The sequence below is a fragment of the Corvus kubaryi genome, unplaced genomic scaffold, assembly GCF_017639235.1.
Source record: "Corvus kubaryi isolate FWS band 111438036 unplaced genomic scaffold, C.kubaryi_AGA036_p1.0 37385, whole genome shotgun sequence".
In the NCBI taxonomy this organism is placed as follows: Eukaryota; Metazoa; Chordata; class Aves; order Passeriformes; family Corvidae; genus Corvus; species Corvus kubaryi.
The window spans coordinates 17,143,759-17,160,309 of record NW_024581127.1 but is presented as its reverse complement, the minus strand read 5'-3'; the positions used below and the strand labels follow the sequence as shown (position 1 = coordinate 17,160,309).

General features: G+C 41.9%; 1 protein-coding gene across 1 annotated transcript; it reads right to left on the bottom strand.

The window, feature by feature from the left end:
- Positions 1-271: 271 nt before the first annotated feature.
- Positions 272-15,721, bottom strand: LOC121668444 (dendrocyte expressed seven transmembrane protein). The gene is made up of 4 exons (XM_042036285.1): positions 15,613-15,721; positions 7,512-8,574; positions 2,162-2,482; positions 272-1,458 (listed from the first exon to the last, which is right to left on the bottom strand). Exons 2-4 carry the CDS (start codon positions 8,535-8,537, stop codon positions 1,387-1,389), a joined length of 1,419 nt encoding a protein of 472 aa, XP_041892219.1. The 5' UTR covers positions 8,538-8,574; positions 15,613-15,721; the 3' UTR covers positions 272-1,386.
- Between the last annotated feature and the right edge of the window lie 830 nt (positions 15,722-16,551).

Genomic DNA, 16,551 nt, shown 5'->3' with positions numbered 1-16,551 from the left:
CCACTTCAGCAAAAAGGACACAGTCAGGCCTCTCAGAGACATTCAGCACAACCCTCAATCATGCACGGCTTTAATCCAGCACCATTTTCCAGAGACAAATTGTTGTCACACCAGGAACCTGAACCACCTGCATCCATGGAGAAGTGAGACTTTGGAAGGCCCAAAGAAAAAAAGTCTTTGTGTTTTTCAGTGGTTTAGGCAGAAAATAACTTCTGGCACTTGCTATCATAGAGTTTTAAGTCTTAATTCATTCAGCTAACAGAGACATTGATCAATGGCTGTCCTGAAACCATGCATTGATTATAGAGGAAGAGAGAAGAATTTCCTATTATCCAGCCTAAAAAAGGAAGTTGGCTGTGGCTGAAAATCAGAAATATACTGCCTGTTGGGCACATTTTTTAGCTCTACATTAAATCTCTAAAGCTACATCAGTCATTCCTATGTCTTTAGGCATTTTGCATTTGTTCTTGTATCATATGAAGGTCACATCACCAATGTTGGTTGAATGGGTGAAGCACTTCAGTATTGGCTCAATTTTATTTCATTGAGGGCTGTTGTGCTTATGCAACATATTTAAGCCCATTTTTGTCTCTTCTGCAAGGTTCCTCAGTCTGCAAGATTTGAAACATTGTTCACCTCTATGTATATGCCCCACCCTTTAAAGACACCCTGTTGGCACCCACAGCGCCTGATTCCTCTCTCTTCTAGCTCTCGTGAGCATTCTCACTTCTACCTGTTACATGACCTCTCTCATGATTATCAAAGGCATGGTACAATCTGTGCTAGTGGTACATTCTGTAGATACATGGAAGTGGGAGACTGAGACCAAGTAAGGAATTCTGGGTGGGAGACTAGGTAACAGACTAGGAGCTAGGGATGACAAAGATCCAGGCTGAAGGGCTTGAGGCTTAAGAAATAGATAAAAATGTCTAGAAACATCTAAACCACATCCCAGAAGGCAAGGGACAGCCTCTGCTGTGTCTTCTATCTTCAGTGTCTGGCAAACATGAAGAAGACAAACCTGCTGCTGCCATTACATCCTCTGTTAGCTGAACCCAAAGAGGTTTGTTCTGTAGTCCTAAAAGTTCCAAACTGTTTTATTGCTTTTAAACAGAAGAACAGATCATCCATGATTTTCTCAAGTTTCTCAGATAATGTAGACCCCAAGTTGAAAACCAAGTATTAATTCAGTCCAGGGCAATCTGTGGTGAACTGCACACTATCCACAATGGCATCTTTTCCAAAATACTGCTGCTCACCCTTTGAGTTTGAAATTTTTACATTTTAGAATTGACATTCCATAGGAAAGATGGCGTGAAACACAGGTGGAACTAAAGCATATCAGTCATATCCAAAGATTCACTTGGTCTTTTTCACATCATGCTGTCATTCTGCTACACTCCTTTCTTTCTTCCTCACTGCCTCTCTTGCCTTGAGTATTGGAAACCAAAAGTTGACCTGAAAAGACAGAAATATGATCTATATGGTAGTATTACTGAGTTAAGCTCACCCAGACACTAATAGCCTGTACAGTCATTGAAGGCTGTAAAAAACCCAAACTTAAACAAACTGTATGTGTCTGCTGCTATCTGTCTGGATTTGCCTTAGATATATACATGTGTGTTAGTTATTTCCATTTGTGTGTGTGTATGTATATGTATATATATACGTACAGGATAAATGTTTTAGCAAGCAAAAAGTTCTGTTTCCTAATGGTATTTACGGTCACACTGTGTTTTAAAACAGAAATGTATCACCTTCCATTTTGCTAAGCAATATTGGAACATCTTTCTCAACATTTAAGGCTGCTCTTACTGCCTAGCACTTGCTGTCTAGATTGCAGGAATACTCTAAGTGCTTTTCATATGTTCATGAAAACAAAGTTTCTTCTGTGGAGGACTCTGAATCGGGGAAGTATTTTCTTGCCAGCACATAGTCATTTGAGCATACCAATATCATGTCTGAGGCATGTGTGTTGAAGTACAGAACAAAACAATTAGATGTTCTAATCTTACCATTAGGTAATTTGTCTCTGGCTCCTGAGCATAGGGGAAAGCCTATTAGCACATAATTGAAGTTAACAAGTGTTTAAGTATTTCCTGGATCTGGCTACCACCCAGTGAGAAGATTTGGGTTTTTTTCCCCAGAGCTAATGGCTTACCGTTCTTGCAAACATGTTCTTCCCAGTTTTCTCTTGTAGCTTTCCTCTTTTTTTGAGTAATTTTGCATGCAAATAATGTATCCGTTTTATCTCAGTGTCAGGATAAAAGGAAGCTGACACGAGTATTTTAAGTTGGGTCAGGAGGCCAGAGAATAACCCAAAAATGATTAAGAAGAAGATGATAACTCCAAGCTGGATCCATGTCGTGGAGAGAGAGAGCTCTGGATGAGGGATGCAGTTATGCTTAAACAAAGGGATCTTGAAAGAATCAGTCTTTGCAATATGCTCTTTCATAGAAATGATATAGCTTTTCTCATTCTTCTGCACAAGAAAAGGTGAAAAAAAGGCATTGGTTATAATACTGACTCCCTCCTTTCTTAATATTTCTCCCACTGGACATTCAGATTTACAAAGGACCCTAAATCATCTAGACCATCCAGTGTCTATATATGGTATGCTCAAAACAATAAATTTATTGGCTATTTATAAATGTTTTGGACTGTATTTTCATGACTCCTCTTGGGACAATGTCCAGCATTTTGGACCATTAAGAACTTACCTTCTCAGTGGCTCTGTTGGGGAAATATTTGGCTAATCTGGTTATAATGATTTAATATTTTTCCACCCCTATGACTCTGCTCAGATGCCCTGTTGGAGGGTCCTTCGTTGAGAGTAAAACTGAAGATCAGGGTGTTTGTCCCTTTGGTTTTGTCTCAGCACATGATCAGCAGTGCTTCCACACCATAGTGGTTTAACACCAGCCAGAAGTCAAACTCCAAATAAGCCTCTCCCCTTCTGGTAAGAGAGGAACAAAGGCAGAGACTATGGGTTGAGATAAGTTACTGAAAGCAACAAGCAATGGAATAAGGGATGCACAGTAACAGCAGCAATATTAATAACAAAAGTATATAAAAAGAGAAGGTGGTTTACCCATGAAAGGTATTCACCACCTCAGTTTAGTTCCATGGTGCCCTGGGACAAAGACAAGATGGTGGATGCTCCCCATAGGTGACGTCCGTGTGGCCTCCAGATGGTGGCTCTTCCCATGCCTGCCACCACATGGCATTCCCCAGACAAGGTGACAGGCACTCACCACAGCACTCTCCCTGTCCCCACGCCCGAGCTAGCAGAAAACAGTAACAGACAAACTCCTGAAAGCAAGACTGTCTGTGTCACACCACGCCACCGCTTTGGACGCTGGATTCAGCTCTGTGCAGTTGCTTCCAGTACCGGCCCTGCCACTATTGACTGCTCCACCCAGCTTCCCTCGGCTCCTTTTGGCTCAGCTCACTTGTCTGGGCTCAGGCTTGCCTCCGCCACTCTGTTCGCTGCAGCTGCCTCCCACACCAGCACTGTTTTTCAGCACCATATGCCTGAGTCAAGTCTCAGACGAACAGGAAGGCGGTGGGCAGCAAAGGACAGGGTAGGCAGGGGCAGGACTGATCCTGACAACCTTCCTGAAGGAGAGAGGGAAGCAAAAAAGTTGCACATCCAGGGGTGCTCACCCTTTCTTCACCCTGAAACCACACCTGCAGTGATGTTGTGGGTGGTATAGAACAGCAATCCAGCCATGCCCACATGGCACTAAGCCCCATCCCCTCTCTGCATCCAGTCACCGGCCCAGGCAATGCTCTGACCAAAGGTTGTCGCACAGACGAGGCTTCCTGTCCTGCTCTTGTAGGTGCCTTTGCTTAGCTGATGTCTTTCACTGCTTGTGGACCGAAACGTTTAATGAGAGCGGTAAATTAGACATGCTTCTGGGACCATACTGGCAGGCAACTTTCTGTTCTATGTGTAGGAACACAGTAGAGACACTGAATAACCCAGTCTCTTTTCTGATCATGTCAGAGGAATAACAAACTCTTCCTTGTGGATTTTCTAATCGCCTTACAGAGGCCAGGCACGTCTGTTAGGTGTTCGTTGGAGAAATCAAGTTTCCAAAGCATGCTACACATTTTCAGCCTGTCAGCCTTTCCTTGACATTATCCTGTTCCAAACTATCTCAGGATATTTTATCCCTAAACTGAACTGATGTATAGGCAAGGAAAATCTTAATTAGGAACTCAATATGAAACAGGGGTACTAGTGCACGAAGAACTTTATTGTTCATGTTAATTAATAAACATCTCAAGTCTCTGAGTCTGTCCTGCTCACCCGGCTTCCAGACTCCCTGAGATCAGCAGCCTTGAGGCTTGATATAACAAATCTGTTGAGATTAAATTTTACATTTTAATGTAATTAGCTTTCCTTGGGGAACTAGAAACAATCTGCTGATGGCATAGTTTTCTGTTTTGAAGGAGTCAACCAGCTTTCCATGTGAGTGAACAATGCACATAGAGAAAATTCGTAGTGCAGGAACCATGAATCAGCCAGGCATGGTCAGGCTCAGGACTTCTGTCCATAGGTAGTGGGACTAAGCTCCTTTGCCCTGACTTGGGTCATGCCCAAGGCAGGTCACGGTAAGAGGCTGCCCTCAAGGTACAAAGGATAGAAAAACAGGCAAAACCAAACACAACAGTATGCAGCAAATGTGAGGCTACTACAACAGGTTGATTAGGGTCATGATCAGTTGGGTTCTTAGTATCTCCAGGGATGGAGACCCCACAACCTGTCTCAGAAACTTGTTCTATTGTTTGATCACCTGAAGATTAAACAAAAATGTATTTCCTTCAGTTTGTCCTAATTGTCTCTTCTCCCTGCACTGTGCACCACTGAGAAGTCACAGAATCATAGAACCATTAAGGTTGGAAAAGACCTAACTCCAAGATCATGGAGTCCAGTCGTTGACCAAATAACACTATAACAACTAAACCATTGAGTTGTTTCTTGAATACTTCTAGGGATGGTTACTCCATTACTTCCCTGGGCAGTCCCTTCCAATTCTTGACAACCCTTTCATTGAAGAAATTTCTCCTGTGTCTGGCTCCTTTTGTTACACCCACTCCCCATCACTTATTTACACGCACTTGTAAAATCCCCCTGAATCATCTCTCCTTCAGCCTGAACAGCCCCAACCTCTTCTCACATGACAGTGCTTCAAGTCCCTTAATCATCTTCCTGACCCTTTCCTTGGCTCCTCACTCTAGTATATGCCCTTCTACTGGGTCTCAGCAGTGCTAAGCAGAGAGGAAGGATCACATCCTACAGCTTACTGGCAATGCTCTGCTCAATGCAGCCCAGATTAGCACTTTCTTTGCCGTAAGGGCACATTGCAGGCTTGTGGTCAACTTGGTGTCCAGCTCTCAAGGCCTTTTTGTGCAAAAAAAATCCACCTCCCAGTCAGCTCCCAACATGTAACGTGCATGGAGTTGTTTCTCTTCAAGGACTGCAAGACACGGCACGTTCCTTTGCTGAACATTGTGAGGTTCCTCTCGGGCCAGTTTTCTAGCCGTTTCAAGACCTTCTGACTGATAGCACAATCCATTGGTATTTCAGACCTCTTCCAAGTTCTATATTGTCTGCAGGCTTGTGTGGCTACAATCTGTTTGTCTTTGCAGGTCATTAATGAAGAGGTTAAATAATATCGGTTCCAGTGTCTACTCCTGGGGGACATCAGAAGTTGGTTTGTACCACAAGACAGAACTTTTTGAGTCCAAGAGTTCAGTCAATTTTCTGTTCACATCATTCTCCATTTATGTAGCCCACACTTTATCAGATTGTCGATGAAGATGCTGTATTCCAGCGTTCCAGCATTGGAAACCTTAATAAAAGCACAGTCAGCATCCACTGTTCTCCCTTCATCCAGCAACCTAGTGTTTGTATCACAGAAAACTCTTAGATTGGTCAAGTATGATTTAGCCTTTATAAATCCATGCTTAATACTCCTAATAGATTTCCTGGCCTTCACATGTACAAAAATGACTTCCATTATTATATCCTCTGTCATCTTCCCAGGGATAAAGGTGAGGATGACCAGACTGTAGGTCCCTGGATTGTCCTCCTTCCCCTCCCTGAAGATGGGAGTAACATCTGCTTTCTTCTGCTCTCCAGGAACATCTCCCAGGCTCCATGACATTTCAAAGACAATCAAAAGTGGCCTTGCAGTGACATCAGCCAGCACCTTCAGCACCCATGCATGCCTCCCATCAGTTCCCATGGTTGCACATTTGCTTAAATGTGCCTTAGCTTAATTCTCCTCCACCAAGGGTAAGTCTTCCTTACTCCACACTTGCCCTTGTCTCAAAGGCCTGCGATTCCTAAGGGATGGTCTTCCTAGGAAAGGCACAGCTGAAGATGCCATTCAGTACCCTGGGCTTTCTGTGTCCTTTGTTGCCACCAGGACCCCTCCTGCTTTTCACAGTGGACCTACATTTCCCCATGTCTTTTGTTTGCTGCTTATGGACCTGTAGAAGCCCTTTGTGCTGCCTATCACCCGCCTTACCTGATTCAGCTCCAGGCGGGCTTTGGCTTTCCTGTCCCCATCCTTATACAATCAGTGTATCTGCATTCCTCCTGGGACTGCTGTCCCTTCTTTCACCTAGTCTATGCTTTTTTCAGGAGCTCCTTGCTCACCCATGCTGGCCTCCTGCTGTCCTTGCTTGATTTAGTTGGTATGAATAATTCTTGAGCTATCAAATTGGGCAGCTTTACTTCGCAGTAAAGGTGAAATCTCCACCTTTAAGTGTATTCGGACAAGATCCTGAGCAATCTGATCTGTCTCTGAAGTTTGCCACAGAATCACAGAATATTCTGAGTTGGAAGGGACCCACAAGGACCATCAAGTCCAACTGTTAAGTGAATTGCCCACAGCCTCAAACCCACAACCTTGGTGTTACTAGCAGCATGCTCTAGCCAGTTGTTCATCCAACCTTGTTTTGAGCATGAGGTTGGTCTTGATGGCCTCCAGACTTATCTTCCAACCTAGTTAATCGTTCTCTATGCTGCTGCTGCTGCTCCTGCTAGAGGAACCAGGAGCTTTTGGTGACAAGTTACTATTTCGTGTGTACACACCCATGCATACAACGGATGAGCTCCTCACACTACTCAGTTAAAGAAAGGTAGGCATCTCTTACATTAGTGTCACAGTGACTTTTGACTATAAAAGTAGTGCTTCACAAATATCTGTTCTGTTAGTTGTCAAATTTACGCTTCCAGTTTCCTTCATATATATATATCTGGAAGAATGAAAGCCCTTCTTCTAAAATTTACCATTCTCTAGAAATATTACAATGCTCTGGAAAGAACTGGTCAAGTATGATTTAGCCTTTAGTCTGGTTCCATCCAACATATGTATCTGTAGAGGCAATGGCCCTTTTTGAAATGAATGATATTCCAGGAAAGAATATGCTGAAGATGAAGGGAAAATTTTCAATGCTAAACTAAGAAATATATGGTACTGATAAGTACTTACATTCTGAAAGAGACTGAGTTGAATGTCTAGATCCGGTACTTCTTGGAGATATTTGTTCACAGAAATAATTAACAAATAAAACAAAGAGTCTACTGCAGCAAACAGAAGCCAGATGCAAAGATGAATAATTACAGGGAGAAAAGAACACAGCATTTTTTTCCTGTCCTTTCTTGTGAAGAAGAAAGATGGGATTGTCACATAATCTTTTCTCTCTTTTCTGTTAAGTGGCAGAAGACAGGGTCTTTGCTGTTGCTTTTGGTGCTCGTCAAATGCAATGAACTGTTTTGTGATATAAGTATTCTTAAATTTGGTGCTATGAGAACCCACAAATTTTTTGATAAAGAGGCCAGTTCCAAAGGAAACTAGAAAAACCCCAACTATAGGCAATACTTTCTGACCTATATAGGGCAGTATAGTCAACATAAAAGATAGCTGGTTAGCCATTCTCTGGATTTCTTGCTCTGTCTCGTTTAGCTCTTGTTTTAATGCACCATCTGAAATTGAGTAAGATGGTGTGAATTCATGCTTTAGGACCACTATATCTTTAGATAGTTCAGCAGGAAGCTTGGCTGCCTCATAAATCCATTTTATTGCCTCAACATAATATTTTATCAAGGCAAATTGCTCATGCTTTAAATGACAGGTTATACTGTCTGCCAGAACCTTTAGATTGTGAAAAATATTTTGTATGTTGCTGGCCACCACAACACCAGTGCCAGCAGTTATAAGAGCATCCCTGCCATTTTTCAGTCCACAAGAAAGGAGGAACAGAACACTAAAACAGCGCAGGTGCTTGAAACAGAAGAGCATGATAGAAAGCAAAATCCAGATGAATCCAGAAATCAGTAAGGGCCCCAAAGAATGATGTGCCAAGGAGAAGTGCATGCTAAGGAAAAAAAGAAAGCTGGAGAGGAAGCCAACTGCAGAGCAAACTGCAAAAAGCTGTATCTGATACTTCCAGCCAGGCTTCCTTTCAGATATAAAAATTTCCCATGCATTCCGAGCTATTGAGATGCAAGTTGGCATTTTCTTCTGATTGTTGCTGACACTGAAATGGCTCAAACTAAAAGGAAAGGAAAAGAAAAACACTGTTATTTACAGGGTCACACTACTGACAATGATGTGTTTTTAACTGGCTGTCCAATACTTTTTCACACTGCGAGATATGCAGGTCTGACTCATATGGGGCTGAACTGCCACACGAGACCAAAATATTTGTCCTCAATGTCACAGATATAAATATTGAAGATGTGACTAAAAGGATTTCTATCTTTTGTCCTTTTATGTTTTGCACACTTTGATTTCCCATTAGCTGTGTAGAGATAGTGGTTCACATGTACATGTGGGTGTGTGGGTGTGGGTGTGTGTGTATGTATAAGAGAGACACCAGCCTCCTGTAGCACCCACTGCTCCCCGCAGACACTAGCATTGCCTTGTAGGCACCAAGAAGGGAAAGAGAGGAGCATGGAAACTTCATATTGGTACCCCCATGAAGAGGAGCATGGCTCGATCTGTGGGGAGCAGCCAGAGCAGCTTCCAGGGAGGAAGGATCTGCTAAAGCAGCATGTGCACACTCCCCAGGGATAGGGAGTGAAGCACAGCTTCTTCAGCTGGCAGTAGGTTAGTACAGAGCAAAGAAAGTGTGCCTCAGAGGCACCATTCCTTCTTTGGGTCTCTCCTGGGATAGCACACCTACAAATTTGTCCATTTATGACAAGCTGTCCATGAGCCAGCAGTGCCCTCGTGCCCAAGAAGGCCAGCAGAATCTTGGGGTGCATTAGGAAGAGCACTGCCAGCAGGTTGAGGGAGGTGATCCTGTACCTCTGCTCAGCCCTGACGAGGCACATCTGGAGTTCTGCATCCAGTTCTGGGCTCCTCAGTGCAAGAGAGACATGGAGCTCCTGAAACAGGCTCAGTGAAGGGCTATGAAGATGATGAGGGAACTGGAACATCTCTCTTAGGAGGAAAGGCTGAGGGAGTTGAGCCGTTCAGCTTTGAAAGAGATGACTGAGAGGGGAATCTCATAAATGTATACAAATATCTAAAGAGAAGGTGCCAAGAGGAGGAAACCAGGCTCTTCTCAGTGGTGTCAGCAACAGGAGAAGAGTCAATGGGCAGAAACTGATGCACAGAAAGTTCCACCTGAGCTCGAGGAAAAACTTCTTTACTGTTGTAAGGTGCCCAAAAACCTTGCTCAACGTGGATCTTAAAAGGGCTTACAGTTGTTCATGTACTCTGAGCAAGACACACAGGACAAATACAGACAAGATATTCTCAAGAGGTCAAAACAACTAAAATACTTTACTGTCAACTTTAGAAAATCAGAGAACTTTGGCAAAAGATTTAGTGCAGCATTCAATCAACATAAAACCCTTCTCAAAGCATTAACTTAGCAAACTCTAAGCCTGTTCCGTGTTAAGTTACTCAAAATTTCTAAGAAGGAAGAATTAGAAAGAGAGAAAGACAGGAAATACATAGAAAAGGACACACATAACTACCACTCCTGGGTTCCAGTGTGTTCAGCTGATAGAAATTCCAAGAGGAGGTAGAGTCAAGATGTGCTTGCCTCATGTTCTGCTTTCAACACTCCTTAGTATTCCTGGGCCCTTGCTGTAGGTGGGACTTCCAGTTATTTGGCCACCTAGGAGCTGGGTAAAGGGCTCCAGGGGTGGGGTGTGGAACACTGCCTCCAGTGTGCCAGTGATTGGCAGCCACTGCCAGGCTGGGATACAGGCTCTAGGGGCAGGGGGTGTAGGGCAGGGCACTGCCTCACCAGAGCAAGGCTCGACCTGCCCCTTCCCCCACACACATGCACCCCAAAATGTCTCAAAACATCAATCATTCCAGTCTCTCATAACTGTGAGGGTGACTGGGCACTGGAACAGGCTGCCAGAGAAGCTGTGGAATCTTCCTCACTGGAGATACTCTGGAACCATCTGGATGCACTTCTGTGCCATGTGCTCTGGGATGATCCTGCTTGGGCAGGGAGGTTGGACCAGATGACTCACTGTGGTCCCTTCCAACCTTACCATTCTACAAGTTTGTGTTTAACCCTTTTAACCCTAATAGCTTGTGCTTGTCACCATCTCTCCTGCCTACCAGCATGCCCATTATGTAAATTACAGAGTATTTCTGTGATTCATTTCAGTTTGATGGGAGATAGTTCAGTGCTCATTTCTTCCCTTCTTCTTTTACAATATAATATTTATAGTGCAATTTGTCCAAAGATGCAAGGTCAATTTATATGCATATTAGCCTTTTAACATACTAGAACAAATGTGATACTAATTAAATAAAATAAACAGTGATAAGTTTATCTTAAATAGGGAATAGTTGTCTTTATAAAATACATCCTGAAGATATTACTTTGTCTTTTGCTTAGCTTGAACACAGCAGGTAGCCAGGAACTAAACTATAATTTTGTACACATACTGTATTTTATTAGCATCAGACTTTATGAATCCTGCTAACATTCACTGCACCATTTCCCCCTTCTTCTCATTATAATTAGTTATTAGTTGTGTCATTATCTCCTTTGCGTGCAACAGGAGCTGAGCATGATGGGAGCAAGCATCCATCCCCAGCTGGGACTTTCTTGGACTGATGTGCTGCTTTTCCTTGGCCTTACTTGGGCCTGCTCCTTTACAGTGCTGAGGACTATCTTGAAAAATGCTGAGTGTTTTCTGTGTTTAACCACTTCAGCACAGGCAAATAGTGGGCGGTAGGCTCTCAGGGTGGGCTTAATTCCTGGCACTATCACAGGGCCTGGGAAGGCTGAGGTAATTGCTTCCCTCCAGGGCCTAAGTGAATTCAGCTGTAAATGGCATGTAAGAGCAATTAACAGCTCCTTCACAGGTGCAAAATTAGTTGATCAACACCCCAGAAGTAAGTAGAAGTCGCCATGTTTGGGAAGGTGCAGCAAGTGAAATGGGGAGGAGAGTCAGCACATGAGCCACCTGGCTCCAGCTCTGCCATGAGCAGAGCTGCCCTTCTGCTTATGTGGATGGTCTGCTTTGTCCTCTTTCTACTAAAAGAGGTTTTTAGGAACCAAAGTCAAAAAGGAGATGTTTATTATCCTGAAATCAAGCAGAACCAGACCTAACAGCCAGCAAACCTTGTCATCAAATCCTGTACTTCTGTGATCAGATCGTTAAACGGTATGTGCCACCACAACTTCTTTGTATATCTAAGAAAAATTGCTCTGCACAGAGAATACATCGGGCATTTTGTTCTTGATTTAAGAAGCATTAACAAAATAAAATGCAAAAAGACTAGCATTTATCTAGCTTCACACTCACATCCATGTGAGAACGCATTTTGAGTTTCTTTAGCAGCACCAATTTCACAGCTGTTTTCGGGTATAGTTTTTGCATGGTTTTGAGTGTTTTCATGTGTGGGTATGGTGAATTTGTGTTAATGCTTATAAGCATTCAGTAAATGGTTGCAATATGTGACTGGGATTTTGGCATGACTGCATCCTTAGATTTAACAAAAGTACTTCTGAACTGGGAGGCTGGAGACTTGCAAAATATGGACAGAACTTGAAAATAATCAAGAAGTCTCCTTTTCTGGGCAGATTCAATGCTGTTACATGACATCCTGCAGTACTCAGAACATATATGGTAGGTTTGTCCCTAGCCTGCATGAATCCAGAGCTTTAAGGCAGGAAAGGCATTGTAGGGACACAGTGAATTTTGGAGCCTGTGGCATGAATGCTCAGGTGTCTCTCCATGGTCACTGAAGGTTGTAAAGGGAGCATTTCCACCCCTTCCAGAGCCTATCTCTAAGCTCAGACTTTTCCAGGGTAAGAGTCAGGCTCACAGTGTGCTTTTATGTTGCTTGTCTGACATCTCAGTTTTCCCCTCATAATGCATCAGCAACAGACATAGATGTTCAGCATCGAGTACAGGAGAATCACTCAAAGGAAAAAAGCTCTAAATCTTAAAAAAAACGTTTGGAAGCCAAACGTTCTTATATCACCAGGCACTTAAACAGCCGTAAATGCTTGGGAAAGGAATAATACTCTGGCTTAGAGATAGAAATAAATTTTTGGCACCACTAAAGAGGCTAATTCAGAGCTTAAAGAAATAGTAAACCTTGAGAGCTTTCTAGAATGATTCCTCTTAAAAACATAAATCACAAAAGCTTTCCTGAAAGTGTTAGGTGCAGTTAGGTATTTTAACAAGAGGCTGACGAGCAAAACCTTCATTTCAATTGCAGTCTGAAGCAAAGTACTTTTTCTTCTGTCCTGTAACATGAACTAAGGTGGGGGCTGCTACCATTATTTATGTAGCATAAGGAAAGAATTATTCTTGGAAAGGACTTTCTTGCTCTTAACTGCCAATTTCTTTCCACCATAGTTTCTAGTGATGAGAAACTCCCACTCCCACAGAGGAGAGCTGGAAACTCTTGTGCTCTAATTCTGCCTCTGTAACTAATTTCTTAGTTGGGTCCAAGGGGAAGTTCTCTATGCTTTAGTTTTCCTCTCTAGGAAATTTTTACTCAGGTCTGGAAGCATGATATCCTTCTACCATATGGTGTGCTGGCAGGAGTGATTATAAAAACAAATTCTCCAAAGGAGCTTCTCTGGCAAGGAGGTTGGGCCACAGTTCTTAAGGCTTGTGATGTACTGAATTTAATGCAACATATTTAAAAGGTATTTTTCTAGTTTCATTTTAAAATAAATGAGAAAAATTTAAAAGCATTCTTAAGATCCTGCTTGTGGTATTTCAGATATGGCTACAGATTTGAGTAAGCAGAAGATAAGTACATAGCATCAAGAGTCCCTAGAAAATCCAGCTCAGCCATGAGCCCTGTGATAGAGCTATGTAATTTTTTTATAGTATGTGTTCACGCTATGTATGATTTTTCCCTGCCTTCTATGGAGACTCCTCCATATTCATCATCCAAGTAGTTGTGGCTACCTCAAACTACCAGTTTGGTCCTGTCCTGTCCAGTTTGGTCCCTTGCTCACCCTGCAGCTGATGATGGCTTGCTACAGATAAAATGGAATAGAATAGGATAACTGAGTTGGAAGGGGCCAACAATAATCATCTAGTCCAACTGCAATAGATTGAAACTCTAAATATTTGCAGAGTGTTTCTGAAACCTTCTCTACCCAGGCTATTCCTTGCTTAGAGGTGAGCAGCAGGTCTACATTTCTAGTATATGGATTAGTCACTGATGCAAACACCTTGCCAATTTTTAATATAATGGAAGAAGCAGGTATATCTGAAAAAATATATAGTGAGTAAAAGAATGGGATTTACTAAATAATTAGGGTTTTTTTTTAACAGAGACACAGCTGACTTGGCAAAGCATGACAAAAGGAGTCAGATCTCTAATTCTACTTTCTATTTTGATACAGACCTAAGTCAGGCAAAGCCTGGGGACTACAAGTGCCACTGAGTTAGGACTGAATAGTACCACCTAGTTTTTGCACCTTCACACCAAGTCGGATACAACTTTCTCTGTACAGCACTGTTGTTTGGGCTGATCTCAGGAGGAGTATGGAAGTTTGGCAGGCTCTTTGCCCACAGTAGTGTTCAGGATATTTACACATAAAAACAAGGTCTTATTAAGAGAAACATTAGGTTAAATGGGAAACACATCCCATTGATGCCCAGCTTCACAGTGATCTTTGCCTTGCTTCAGCTACATAGTGATCTTTGCCTCATAAATCCTATCGGGATTTTATACAGGAATTAAAGAAGAGAAGGCATACAATAAGAATATAAAAAATTATTTCCTTTTTTGGCAGTTTCAGGAGCCTTCTTTTCTAGCCTGAATCAGTTACATTGAAATGTAAGAATATTACTTCTCTTTTTTGTATACTGTCAAAAAATCCAGTGCTGAACTATGGCATAGTAAAAGAAAAATACAGGAGGGAGTCCCACTTTATTTCCTTTGGTCAATGCAGGGCATTCAACAGAGAAATAAAAGCCTAATCAAAAATCCAGCAACCTTACTGCAGCTATCCCCAAGGCTTCATTGGCACCATAATCATTTCTCATGTTCACATTATTTGCTTTTAACTGCATGAGGAAGGAAGGTAAATGGTACTAAGCACATTAAACAGGAGGGATGACTAAATATCTAATCATATATGTGCATAGAAACTTGAAATACTAAACACAGCAATGCAAATATAACAATTTATACACAAGCAAAACCAAGCAAAAATAGCAACTGATTGAGATTTCTTTTTCTTCTTGTATTGAAAATAGATAGCTTGGAATAATTCTGAACACTGCAAGATATTGCAAGTTTTTTAGGATGCCACAAATTGATTAAATGTCATCTGAGATGTCTATAGTACTGGAGGTTGGACTAGATGATCTTTAAAAAGGGTTCTTCTAGCCCAAGTCTCCTGTGATTCTGTGATATCCACACCTGAGCTGTCTATATGTCAATAAAGAGAAAAGGGCAGTTACCCAGAGCCGTTACTTCAGACCTGTTTTAGAATTCCACCCTCACAGAAGATGGATTGTGTCCTGTAAGAACTTTTTCTCTAGCTCAACTGTGAAAAGTGTCTGGGTTACTCAGACAGAGCTATCCAAAGCCAGGGGAGATGAACCTCTCCCTGTGTTTCCTAATTGCCAGCACAGGTTGTATTTGACTAAGCTGGGCACTCGGAGAAGGACACAGGAAGTGTGGGCAGCCATAGAATATGGACAGCTATGGAAGGGCCATAGAACAAAAAATCAAATTTTCTCATAACTCTGTGGGCTGTGTTAGGAAGCTGTGATGCAACAAACCTACAGACATATTCTTCCCGTAAGCATGGGAAGGAATGGAGGCACAGTTTGGGAAATCCAAATGGCAGTTTGCCTATTGCCAATAACTCTGCAAAACACAGAAAATTCCAGTGTGAGGGATGGAAGGGAACATATGAGATTACATAGTCCCTTCTTCTAAACAGAATAACTCTATGCATACTTTTGGGAGAGTTTAGGAGTAAATTGTTTCACAAACTTTAGACTCTCCAATCAGTAAGGTGACAACAGTTAACTTAAAGCAAGTCCTTTTACCTTAGAATAGCTAGCTCAGTTCATGATTACTGTCCAAAGTTCCTTGATATTAACCTTAAAGTGTTACTTACAGGCACTCCTGTAAAGCGCTTGAAGGTCCTTCACCGTGCTGTGTGTCTCTTGACTTTGGTGGGGAACCAAGACAGACAGTAGTACAAAATCTCACATGAGTAATTGTTTTCCTATACCCTCCCTCAATGAGTCAGACACACTACAGTTTTGAAATTGTTCTGGTTTTGACAAAGATTCATGTCTTCTTTATGCACAAGACCAAAATAGTGTATCATTTGCAAGTGCCACTTTCCACCTTTTTTTCTGGCAGAGTAATAGATATCAGCAAATGAGTTCAGGGCACAAATTTCAAAGATTTAATATTATGTTGAGTAATGCCTTAGGTCTAGAACATTTTAGCTATTTTGGTACTTCCTTTGAAACTAGCAGCAATTCAGTACCCAAATAAATCTAAAGCTGTATAATTTTTCACCCCACAAATGTTCCTACTGAGATCTGTGAAAATACTTTTGCAGACAGTCTGTCAGAATACAGCCCTTAGAATAAGGCACACCTTAAATATACAATAAAGACACAAATTATATACAAAAGATAATTTATATACAGGAGGGTAGAACTGCTATGCAGAGGAACTTTTGCTTTAACTTTGGCACCTAAACTTTTATTTTATATCTACTGTTGGTTTCTGAAGACACAGTTTGCATGTGCATTTTTGTGTACAGAGGAGAAAGATAATTCTGGACACCCATACTCCCCACTTAAAATGGGTCACACACATTCTACCAATTATTGATCTGTTGAACCAGTCAGTCCTTTAATTCAGTTGTCATCAGGACCATCTGATAAAGAGGACAATAGATTTAAAGGAAATCAAATGCTGATACACAGCTTCACAAGGGGAACAGCAACAAAAAGAGTAAGAGGATTGTTACACACCTATGATACCTTTTCAATAACATCCTTCATACACTGCCTTTTTCAGCCATTTTCAGGACTAA